The 13,103-nt window shown below is 37.4% G+C and overlaps 1 protein-coding gene across 7 annotated transcripts in view; it reads right to left on the reverse strand.

Moving 5' to 3' along the window:
* Positions 1–13,103, reverse strand: part of HP1BP3 (heterochromatin protein 1 binding protein 3) — a 35,560-nt gene that overhangs the window by 17,718 nt on the left and 4,739 nt on the right. For 4 of the 7 annotated variants that reach the window (XR_004350505.1, XM_032636132.1, XM_032636146.1 and 1 more), the window contains exons 2-8: positions 12,457–12,652; positions 11,922–12,021; positions 9,178–9,331; positions 7,693–7,852; positions 5,154–5,297; positions 3,246–3,326; positions 1,877–2,031 (exon numbers count right to left, since the gene is read on the reverse strand). Coding sequence is in view for 5 of the 7 variants with exons in the window: in XM_032636132.1 (XP_032492023.1) it covers positions 1,877–2,031; positions 3,246–3,326; positions 5,154–5,297; positions 7,693–7,852; positions 9,178–9,331; positions 11,922–12,021; positions 12,457–12,552 (890 nt within the window). In the remaining 2 variants the exon portion in view is untranslated. Of the gene's footprint in view, positions 1–1,876; positions 2,032–3,245; positions 3,327–5,153; positions 5,298–7,692; positions 7,853–9,177; positions 9,332–11,921; positions 12,022–12,456; positions 12,653–13,103 lie in introns of those variants that run through there. The other 3 variants (XM_032636164.1, XR_004350506.1, XM_032636154.1) reach the window with 3 other exon arrangements.

Consider the following 13,103-nt stretch of genomic DNA (forward strand, 5'->3'; position numbering starts at 1 on the left):
TTTTGTTTCAACATAAAATGACAACGGGACATGTTCCCAAAGACATGGAGCAAAGTTACACTGCAATCACCAGCATGTCTCATGTAAGTAAAGTAGAACCGTAAGGAAAGAAAAAAGCTGGGGGAGGATACAGTCTCTAGTCACCAAAAACAGAGTAAAAAGAGATAAGAGTGAAATGTATGTCCATCTTTAAATGCGCCAAACAATGCGTATTGGACCCAAAGTTATATCTGTGGCTCATAATCAGGGTATAAGAAGCATGAAAAAACCCGGATATTAATTTCAAATTTTCTGCTTCTATGATTCCCCTTTCTTTGGCACTTTCACTAACTGGCCACTCTGAAGACCACTAAGTGCTCTTCTGAGAATGTGGCTTCTGGGCTGAAAGCCCTGCAATTCTAACTGTATGCCTCAGTAATCCAAAGTAAATACCAGTACTGAACTGTATCAGGACAATGTGCATCCAATACAGAAACTGTCTGTAGAAAGGACTCTGGATTAAACACAATTTCCCAGAAATCAATGTAACAAAGATGTTACACAAACACATTCAAAACACAAACTGTGAATTACAAATTTGAACAATGTGTCTGCATGAATCCACAAGCACATGTGACAATCTAATCAGTCTAGATGCTTTTAAGTGGCAATTATTTTACAAATGAATTACGATCAAAATTCTCTCAGAATTTTACATTAAATGTTTAAATGATGAAAATATTATGCTATTTCTATGCAGAAGTGCTACAGAAGCCTGAAGTCTCCTATGTTCTCAGTTACACATCTAAATAAAAAATGAGCTACCAACCACCTCATCCCCTATTAGGACGGTTACTATCAAAAAACAAACAAAAAAACACCAGAAATAAGTGTTGGTGAAGATATGGAGAAATCAGAACCCCTGTGCACTGATGGTGGGAATGTAAAATGGTACAGTCACTATGGAAAACGGTGTGGTGGTTCTTTACATAGTTAAAAATAGAATTATCATATCATCCAGAAATTCTACTTCTGGGTATTTGAAAACAGGGTCTCAAAGAGATATTAGTACACAAATGTTCACAGCAGCATTATTTCACAATAGCTAAAACATGAAAGCAACCCAAGTGTCCAATGACAGATGAAAGGACAAACAAAAGGACAGACAAAATGTAGTATATACATACAATGGAATATTATTCAGCCTTAAAAAGAAGGGAAATTCTCTAACACGCACAACAACATGGATGAACCTTAAGGACATTATGCTAAGTGAAATAAGCCAGTCACAAAATATACTGTATGATTCTACTTATATGAGGTATGCACCTAGAGCAGTCAAACATTGTAGAGACCAAGTAGAATGGTGGCTGCTAGGGACTGGGGGATAAGGGGGAACAGGGAGTTCTTGTTTAATGGGTACAGAGTTACAGTTTTATAAGATGAAAAGAGTTCTGGAGATGGGTGGTGGCGATGGTAGCACATTCTGGAAGTATTTAATACAACTAAACACTGTTGCCACTGCAAATGGTTAAGAAAGTAAATTTTACATTTATGTGTATTTTATCACAATAAAAAAATTAAAAAAATAATCAGCAGCTGAGAGGACATTGTTTAATGCTGAATATTCTAGCAGCTGACATCATGAAAAGTTACTCTATCAGAGTCTTGTGAAAGTCAACATGCGGTTTGAGTTTCAAAAAGAAACTACATATGGAGATATGAAAAGGAAAATATAATGGGACAAAAAATAAAACCCACAAAAAAAAGGTTTTATTCCTAGCTCAACTGAAAGTAATCCTTACTGAATATTTAATCTTTCTCCTTTCTCATGAAAAAGGGGCTAAGGAAGTAATACAGACATCTGTGTTTTAAAGTCCAGGCCTCTGGCTCATACCTGATGTCCACTCTAAGTTTAGGGTAATACTGAGACACGTATTTCCTGATGAGACTGTAGGAAGCTTCTTTAGGTTCACAAAGGCGAGTAAAGGCCAGTGGGAGGATATCCTCCAATTTTACTTGTGGTTCTGGATCCACTGCAGAGCTCCTGTTCTGAAATGTAATTTCAAAAATTATCATCATTACAGGATATAGAGTTTTCTTTTCTAATGCTTCTATATTCAACTCAAGGGCTTTCCCAAGCTGACTGCCAAATCAAATAAGCAAAAGAAAACTATTCCTTTTTAGCACATTCAAACAATTCATACCACAGTGGTATAATGTCACTTGAGTGGCAACTTCTTTTGAGATAAAAGTTTCAGGGTGGCGCAGTGGTTAAGAATCAGCCTGCCAATGCAGGGGACACGGGTTCGATCCCGATCCGGGAAGATCCCCCATGTTGCGGAGCAACTAAGCCCGTGCACCACAGCTACTGAGCCTGCGCTCTAGAGCCCACGAGCCACAACTACTGAGCCCGCGTGCCACAACTACTGAAGCCAGCACACCTAGAGCCTGTGCTCCGTGACAAAGAGAAGCCACCGCAATGAGAAGCCCGCGCATCGCAATGAAGAGGAGCCCCCGCTCGCCGCAACTAGGAAAGCCCACGCGCAGCAATGAAGACCCAATGCGGCCAGAGATTAAAAAAAAAAAAAAAATTGAACTGGGAGAGTTAAAAACATATATAAAAATTAAAAGGTATTAAAAGTCTTAACTCGTTCTTCAATAACAAAGAATGAAAAGGATCATGCAGCACCAGACAGCACTGTACAAAAAAATTCATTTTGAAAGTCTGGAAGCCTTATAAAGCAAGTACAAAAAGCCCCCGTGCTGTAACACTGGAGATGGAGAGGAACAGTCATGATTTCAACTACTGACACAGAGGAAATATTACGTATTTCACTTTATTATCGAATACTTTCCATAAATGAAATTATGTGTCTGGAGGAGGGGGAGTGTTAGTATCTACAAAAAAGAAAAACTGGCTTAAGATATAGCTTTAGGGTCTAATATTGGGTAAACACGTACTTGTATGCCTCTTCTAGTTTAAAAGGTATTTCACAAAAAAGCAGTATAACTCATACAGCTGCCCATAGTTCAACAGAGGGCAGTTAGGCCCACGGGCTCTGGGGCTGGGGTGCCTGGAGTCGCACACTGTCCCGTCCACTCTCTGGCTGAATCATAATGAGCAAATGAATTATAACCTCTCCAGGCCTTCAGAGAAAGGCTGCGTCCTGCACAGGGCACACAGTGGACACTCGGTAGACACTGCACTGTGAGCAGTAGTGACGGTATTACAGTGCTCAAGCAAACTGGTACAGACTTCTTACCTTTCTGTTTCTGGACTTCTGAGGTGTTTTTCTTGATTTCTGGACCACAATAAAACTCCCGGAAGCACCTTTTCCTTTTACCTAAAGTAAATTAACTTTAGTTGCAATAACAGGTGTTTTTATTTTAAATTATTCTGGCACTCATAATGATAACTTTATACTAGACTAAGCGAATCACAGGGCATGGTGATGCAAGAACTAATGTAAAGTGCTCCTGAGCTCTTCAGAGAAAAAAGAATGGATGAGTCAAAAGACTTGGGATCAAATCCTATTTATGGTACCATTTAGCTATTCAATACTGGACAACCTCATAAACCCTCTGAGCTTTTGTTTCCTCATCTACAAAAATGGTGATACCAGGTTAAACAGTCTACTGTAAGCTTTCAAGAAAAAAAATAAGTGAGAAAACCTCTATCTTGAAAGGAAGACAGCTCCTTGGCAGAAGTTCAGGCCTAGTTAATCTCAGGCCACAATGCTTCCTACAGTTTGCCCGTTACAGATTATTACTGCATATGGGAAAGGTTATCTAGCAATTTTAGACATTGCACATGACGGTATGTGGAAGTCTTAGAATGTACTTCCACAGTCTACGAAGTGCTGTCATAGAACTTCACATTAACCTGAGTCCTCCACACCTTAGCTTCACCTACCCTGCTGTGAATACAGCAATCAAACGGAAATGCTTTCAGCCTATAAACTTGTTGACGCATCAAACTGAGGGTCAGCCTACGAGGCAAAATAGGTCACAAACTATATTTTCAAAAAGAAAAACATGAAGCCAGCTAATAAACCGTGCTGACATATACTATGATACTAATTATAATGGTTAGATAATATATTTTAAGCAATGATTATTTTAAAGGCCATTTAAATATCAGTTTTACAACATTTTGAGAAAGGCAGAATGTAAGCTCCATCACAGGACTGTTTTACTCACAGATGGACCCCCAAGCACCTGGCACACAGGACACACTCAATAATATATTTGTGGAGTTAAGTACTTGTTGAAAGTTCCTAAGAGGAATTTAAATGCCTGAGCGGCACAGAATTCTGTTATTAATCAAACCATGCAGAAAGATATAGAAAAAAGGCAACAGGACTCAGGGAATGCAGTGAACTAGATCTTCAGAACCATCTTTGCTATTACCATGGGACCTTGGTAGTTACATCCTCCCTCTGGACCTCTGAAGATTGACAAGAAAGTTCATTCTAGCTAAACAATTTTCTTTTTAAGTTGAGGTATAGTTGATTTACAATATTATATTAGTTTCAGGTTACAATATAGTGATTCAAAAATTTTATACATTATGCTCCATTTAAAAGTATTATAAAATACTGGCTATATTCGCTGTGTTGTACAAAATATCCTCATAGCTCTAAGTAAAGTTTTGATGTACTATGCAAAGTAACATGGATTTATGCCTGAAATCAATATTGGTTTTAGTATTATTCTCAATTTATTCAGGTTTATCTGATGCTCCCAAAAGCCTTAATAGTTTCAGATACTAATAAGTTAAGGTGAACCTATGTGCAAATCTAATTTATAATGATAACCAGTCTAGCCACAGAAGCTAGGCCTTAAAACTAACAACCCTAAGACAAGAACAATTACCTTTTCTGCTGCTGCAGTAACTGGACTCCTCAACCCCACTTCTAATCTGCAGCACCACATAATCTCAAGCACAAGCAGCCCCCCAAAAGTTCAATTAAAAGTACAGGCCGCTAGAAAAAAGTTACATTACCATACTGCTTCTGCTCTCTAGAATAGTTACCTTTAAGCTTTTCATCATCATGTTAACTTATTTTAACTAACAAATTCACAAAGCACAAAAAGCCTAAATGTTACTACATATGGATTTACAGCTAATACATGTTGAAATGATCTTATTACAAACAACCATTTAATACCTGTTTGATAACACCTCTATTTAATTCTCTTTTCAGTGCTTGTTTAAGGAGGTAGCCCCTTCTCTCCAGCTCCAGAGAAGGGTACTTATGGATGATATATTTTCGAATAGCAACCACGGATGCACCACTCTTCTGGAAGCATGCCTAGGAAACAGATTTATCAAACCATACATATTAATTTAAACTAGCTGTTTTTCATGTTTTCTGACACCTATGTTTTCAAAATAAATTATTTTGGAAGTGAACTTGATAATGGATGATAAAAATGGCAGGAAAGAGTGAACAGTATTGCAGGTAACTTCAGTTCATCATGGCTGTGGAGAAATACAGAATTAACAATATTTCTGCAACAATTTTAAATTGTTCAAAACAGCCAAAGAGAAGATACAACATGTGAACAACATTCTGTGTGTTAATGAAGAAGCTCTTTCCATTCTAATTCTATTCTGTATTTAGAAGACAGGTCTTTAGCATTAAAGTGAGGAAAGCAGGGCACTTCTAACCCTTGTAGGTTCACGGATCTGGCCCATTTTATGGAATGAACTTCAGCACACCAGAACCAGTATTCCTCTGCAGGCTTTGTGTGAATGCCAGCAGATACCATAAGCAAAGATAATCTGAGTAAATGGCACAAAACTGGGTTTACAGATGCAAAGCCTTAACGGGCGTTTTGGACAATGAGAGCATTCGATTGCAATTTAAAGTGCCCTCCCTCTTCCTTTTCCATCCTATTTATCTATATTCCATTTGACTAATGCCCGTGGAAAACTGAAGTAGGTCACTGCGTCACAAAGGCAGCAATTCTGTTTCAAAAGCTTTACATTTTGAAGCACACAAGCAGCATCTATTATCTAATGAGCTAGTCCACCAGTTTTGTGTAGCCATTGTCTATAAAATGACCATAGGATTTACTCACTGTCGTTGCATAAAGACTTGGTTGAATGTTATTTTATACACTGACAATAAAGAAAAATAAGTCACAGACAGATGAACCAGAAAAGACTGTACAACACAATTTAATATGGATTGTGTTAAAATGAATCACCTGCTTCAAGCAAATGTCTCTGACCTATTACAACCTACTGAAGTTTTCTCCTGATCTTATAAAAAAACACAAAGAAAATCAAGCAGAAAAGCACATTCTAATGCTAAAACAATCCCTGCTCCACCAAACTGAATAAGATGAAAATAGGTATCAAGATTCCTGTTCAATTCAGAAAATGGAGTCAACGGTCTGAAATCATGATTTGTTTACACTGCATGGAATACACGATATATATATATATATATATGTATATGTATGTATTTCATTTGTACAAACATGCATAATCATATACAAACTATTTTTCAGGCCTAATTATACTGTTTAAATTTTTTGTTTTATTATCTTAGAATTTTAGTCCCTTCTCCACCCTCACTGTAACCCTGCTCCTCCAAACCTAGACTGAGAGGTCACAAAGTGAAATCCTTGAAGAAAGGCTACACAAAGAAAAGAGATCTCACTATAATCAAGCTATATAAACCAAGAAAGTTTTCTTAATGAGTTGAGAGTTGTCTTGAAGGAGTGTAGGGAAGAGGTCTGAAGGCAAACCTTTTTTCCAGTTTGTTAGTGCCGTCTTCTCAAATTCTAAGTATGACCACCAAGCTCCTCTTTCCTATGTAAACCACCGCTGGTTAAACTGATCTGAAGCCTTCTCTCCCCAATTCTGACTCAGATCCTAGCAACACGGTCCCTGAAATCAGAGTGTCTATGGCTTCTACTTTAACTCCTCTTGTCATCTGATCATGTGAAATAAACATGGCAAAATGAACCAGAAAAATTTACACACAAAAAGGCAAGGTCAGATTAGAAGATACCCTTAAAACAGGAAAACAGTATCTGATGATCACACAAGCTAATGAAAGTCAATGAATTATAGCAAAGTTATAAAGCTATGGAAGGAGGATAGATTTTGCAAGTATTCTGGAATGACTAGGTGATGAAGCAAAGTAGTGACGTTTCTAAAAGAGTTCTGGTGTGAAAGATAACCAACTACTAATATTAGACATAAGCTTTGAAAATGAACCTAAAGATAGTATACTTTTTTGAAATAAAAATTTTCTCATTGCTATTCAGTTACCCTGAGTCACAATTCAATTTCATAAGGGCAAGGACTCTGTTTGTCTTATTCTATGCTATATCACTAGTAGGACTGCCTGCTACAAAGAAGCTAGTCCTTAATTGTTTGTTGAATGAATTAACATGTTCAGCCTTCAAATAAAAACTATACTGAAAATAAACTGAGTTTTTAAAAAAAACATCTAAAGATAAGTTAAAAATACTTGCTATAGTAAATCTGAGTTTTTAAAAAAATTAACAGTGCTCACCAAATGTGATAATATTATAAAAACATGAACTTAGCAATGGCTTTCTTCTATTTAAATCTCTTTTAGGAAGCAGAGCAAGATTTCTGATGCCTGCACAGGAGTATGCCATTTTCAAATACGCAAGAGACAAACAGAATAAATCTAAGATGAACTGCTTGAAATAAAAACTTGCCTTAATGGCCTCAGTTAGGATTGCATCCATCTTGGGACGTGGGGAGGAAGCCATCGGTGTTTGTTTCTGGGCCCTGGCTAGCTGGCTGGCAGAAAGGGTAGCCCAGGAAGGTATTGTTTTTTTCACTTTCTTCTCCTTTTCTTTAGACTGATCTTTCTCACTTTAAAACAAAGAATTGTTATTATGCAAGATAAACTCTTCAGAAAGAAGTATAAAGTCAGAAAGAAGAAAAGACCAGAGAGGGATAAAAATCAATGTTTTAATTCATTTCCACACTGAGGTGATACGTAAAATAAGCAACATTTTACAAAATAAAACATTTTTTAAAAACTGGGTTCTACAAATGAACCAAAAAGGTGTGCTCTCCCAGCTGCACACAGGAGAGGAGTCATATAAATCAGCACTAGTATGAAGGGCCAGTACATAAAAGAAATGAGAATTTTAAAATGAATTCTAGTAACAACTGCAACAGATGCGATTCAGTACAGTGCAAAGAACTCAAGCTCTGAAGTCAGAAAACTTGGGTTTGAGTCTCAGCTCCAACATTTACTAGCTATATGATCTTAGCCAGTGACCTGAGTCTCAATCTCCTCAGCTGTAAAACAGTAATGTAATACCAAATACTTCACAAGGTGCTGCAAGAAATGATGAGATTACATTTATAAAAAGTTTTGTGAACCATAAAGCATTATACAAATTTTATTCTAAGTAATAATAACACTCCATGTACCTAAAAGAAAGGGTAGCTGCTAAAAATTCCACAGACCTTACATATACCTATGAAACTGGGATGAAGGATTCCCTGAGGATTATACCTGGAAAGTATAGTTATTTCTAAGTCATTCTTTTATTTAAAATGTAACTCCTGTTTTCACCAACTATGAAAAGAATAGAATGAATGCTACCAGCTGTCCTGCAAAAAAAAATTTTAATTAAAAAAGAATCACCATCACATTGTACAGATCATCAATAGCAAATTTTGCCTTCAGATTTTCAAAGTCACCCTCCAGTTGAATACTTCATCAAATATATACAGAGTTTTAGGTCACTCTAGCAATGTCTTGGTATAGATTAATGCTTTCTAACATAAGCACGTAGAAATAACTCTTTCCTGCAAAGAGGGAGGAATAAAGTGAAGAAGACTCCCTCAGGTCAGATTTTTAGTCACGTTCCATTTCTGACTGAAATTATGTCAATGTTTACAATAGGAGACACTCCCACAATGAATTCTAAGCACAAAAACACATGCCAAAGCCGAAAAGAATGAATTTTGTATCCGTCAAACCACTGTTCTGATAACTACTACAAATTCTAATAGGCCAAACGACTACATCGTAAGCCTATTCCAAAAGATAATTCCAAAAAAAGTAACTCCAAATGGCATGTATCTAGCATAAATTAAGTTGTATCACTTTAAAAAAATGTGACCTACAGTCCTTTTACATAGTCTTCACATACAAATAGCAAGAAGGCATAAGTCCTTACTCCTTTTTGGTTTCCTCAGAAGGCTTGTTTTCTTCCTTCTCTTCATTCTCAGGTTGCCCCTTTGGCTGCTCTGTCTCACTAGATGTAGCAGGTGGAGTTTCATTCTCTTGTTCTTCTACGGTGGAGACAGATTCCTCTGAACTTACATCTGGTTCTAAAAAAAAAAAAAGAAATCAGGTGAGTAGAATTGCATCAAGTAAATACATTAGAGCCTGAGTCAATAAAAGGGTAAAAGTTTATCTCTTTAAACAGATAAGCCAAATGTTGCAATTAACAGTTGTATCCTAAAATGAACAAATGATTTATGAGTACACTTTTTTCCCCCGATTTATGTCACTCAAATTGCCTATATAAGGGGTTGCTGATCCAGACCATTAGGTGAGAAAAAGAGAAGGATCAGCAAATTGCACAGAAAGGAAACTCATTTTACCCCAAATCAAAACTCTTGAGTGTTTTACTCTATAACATTTATGATGAGACTCATAATTAAGAAATTAGCCATTTCATAACTTAACAGGCTAATATTAGTAAGGGAATAAATAATAGAAAATTAATATTTATTTTCCAAGTGAAATGATTCTGGCAACTGTAGAAATATGAGAGGGGGAATACTGAGGTCTGCAGTTGCTGGTCTGTGTCTTTTCTCAGTGGGTCTCCTTGAGCAGCCACTACAGAACACAGAACCCCAGGAAATGGTTAAGCAGAGACTTAAAAGAAAAGAGCATCAGTGGCCAAAACTAGGCAAAAAAAAAAAAAGAGGATATGCTTAAAGAGTTTAGTCATTTAAATTATATGAACTCATTACTGGCATAATGAAGACTTCTTTGGGGCCTTCATATAAATAAGAGAATTTTTTAAAATGCCACTTCCTTCTGATAGCCAAACCACATACATACAATGCTAAAGGAATTCTACAAATTAAAATTCTAAACCGTAAGTTTCAGGATAGTCAACTATACTTTGTAAATCATCCTGGATTATGCTCTTCAACCAGACTTGCATGTAAGTGAAAAATCCTCCCATATATGCTCAGCAAAAATCAAGGCTCTAGAGTCAGATATATCTGGATTCAAGTTCAGACTTTCTAACATTCTAGCTTGATATCTTAGAGCAAGTTCTTTGACATCTCCAAATCTCAGTACCCTGACTTCAGAGTTATTATGAACACAATACAAAATGCTTTAGGGGAAACCTGTAGGCTAGCACTTGTACTGATTCCCATCCTCCTCTGGCCTCTTCTACTGCTTCTAGAGCTGTTACGCAAATATTAAGGCTAGAACTTCAGTATAACAATGGTATCTGGTGATACAGATCTGCCCCAACGATCTGACCTAACTGGCCGACCTAACTGTGTAAGAACTTACTTTTAGTTAGTCATGTTTACTTATTTTTACATTGCTTTATTCTAAACAAATTGAAAAGCCAAGACCGTTTACTGAGTTTTACCATAACAGCAGGGCTACAAATGAAATTCCACATTATTTTCTCTTAAAGCTTACGGTTTAATAAAGGTTCAATTGCTCAACAGATAATGAGACACTGTTACATATGAGACAATGTTTCCAACTCACAGAACTACTATGTATGCCTTTTTGGATTTATAAAATTTACAACATGAGTGAAGTCCAATTATTTTCATGTACAAAATACTATAATGGGACAGAGATAAGATAAACAAACACAACTTGTGAAGTGTCTTACTGGTCCTTTATAAATTCTCGGTTGACTTTTCTAATACCTTACACCTGAATACTCTGGTGTATTCTGAAAACTCACGTTATTAGTGACTTAGTGACTTCAGCTGGCTGTTAAATGCGGCTCAAGATGGGCCATCAAGTGGCTTATCTCAGTGCTGGAAAAAATAACCTATCCTCAACTCACCAGCAACTATTATTTTTTTTAATATGCTGATTCCCATGTCTCCTCACTGCCTTAGGCCAGAGTACCCCAAATGCTTGTAGTATTCGTCTGAGGATTCTGAGACAAAATCCATGCTCAGCTGGAGAAGAGCAGATCCCTAGTGCACTAAGGATAAAGGCATCAAGGGTGCATGTATTATTTTATTGGTAATATATGCTGGTCAGCAAATATTTGGTTCTAACAGCCACGACGGGGACAGCACCATGTGCTCATCCCTGGCAATGAAAAGAAAAGAAAAAGAAAAAGGTCACAAGAACAAGAAAAGCAGTTCCACTTGAAGAAGTGGTTAGAGGTGCCATAAAGGAACACGAATACTCCAGATTGACGGTTCTACCTTTCTCTTGATTTATTATGTTCCCACCTCTGCCTGGCCAATCTTCTCTCCACCAACACCAAAGTTACAAACCAATGATTTGATCGCCCATTTGCTCCCTTAAGGCCTCTTGATAATTTCTGCTTGAGCCTTCCGCTGTCCATCTTGAAGGCCCAAGTCTTCCATTCTTCCAGGGTCTTCATCCCCATGACACTGTGTGCCCAGAAGCTACTCTTCGACCATTCCTGTTCTCTCCAACCATCTTTCTGTTTTTTAATTCCAAGAACATGAAATTTTCACCTTCTAAAAATCTTTAGAGACAAGATGAAATTCTTTCTTTGCCCACATGGTCTAGAAATGACATACCAACAGGTACCACCTCTCTCTCTAAATGCTCCCCCCAAACACTGAAGCATAAAAAAAGAACAAGTAAGTTCAAGGGAATTTATGGGACACTCCAAACTGGAGCAGAAACTCTTGCCTTTTGAAGCTGTCCACCGCTTTACTTTACCTGGCTTTTCTTCCTCCCCTTCAGCGAGCTTGCTCTTGGGAGGAGTTTCCCGGGTAGAATTCACAGCTCGACGAATCGGCATGGTGTTATCTTCTACCTTCTAAGAAAAGAAATGGCCATAATCACACATGCAAACAAAATTTCTCTTCTCTCTCTTTTTCAAGGGGCCTAACTGGGTGTCAGAAGATGTAGGAGAATTCTTCAAGTCGACTCCAGGATCTGATGCAAATTACTTTTAACAAGGTTTTTTGATATGAAATATGATTCTTAAGAAGTACTTTTCAATGTATTTTATTTTAGCTAGAATTTCAAATGGAAATAAGTAATTATACTTGATTTGGAATAAATTTAGGTTTTCTCAGGAGTTTGAGGGGAAAGGGAAGATGAAAAGAACTTTGTATCTACTTGATTTGTTCAGATTCACAACCCAGACTCCCCCAAGGAGAGGAAGGAACAGGTACCAAGAAGGACCCAGCAGGGCCTGAAGTCAGGGACTGATCCAAGAGTGAAGCTTCAAGACTGTGTCAGCCCCTACCTCACCTAACTTGTCCGCGTGGATCAGCTGAGCTCCTACTATAAGTGGGAGTGCCTTAGGATGGACGAGTTCACCTTGAGACGTATCAGTCGCCATTTAAAATAATTTCTAGGCCCGAGTACAGGTTACACTCTGAAGCCTCTGCTGTTAACCACAAGGATTTTTCCTAATGGTTTCAGTGTGGTGAAGAATCAACCTAAAGCACAGAAAAGACCTGGTGTGAAGATTAACAGAAACAAAACTAAGCTAAAACGTCTAAATTTAATATACATCCAAAGGGAAAAAAAAATTCACTATAAAACTTATAGTTAAGCGACAGATGACTTGGTCAGTTATCATTCAGAAAGATAAAATCACTATCAAAATATAGACTATGTAAAAGCAGCGACTAAGACAAATGCACAAGCCACAGCAGCTGTTGCACCTTCCACATGAACAAAGGCAACAAGGACAAGAAAGCTCATGAGGAACCTAACCCCATCCCCTCTGCTAGTATCAGGAACTCAGAAAGGACAGAATAAGGAGACCTAGAAATAGTTTACTCGATGTTTACTCAAAGATCAGTTTACTAAAGAGAGAGGCTATTGTTGTTACTGTTCTCAAAGGGGTCAGGAAACTTAACTGTAACCTTAACTCCATCTCCATGA

The sequence above is a fragment of the Phocoena sinus genome, chromosome 1, assembly GCF_008692025.1.
Source record: "Phocoena sinus isolate mPhoSin1 chromosome 1, mPhoSin1.pri, whole genome shotgun sequence".
NCBI lineage: Eukaryota > Metazoa > Chordata > Mammalia > Artiodactyla > Phocoenidae > Phocoena > Phocoena sinus.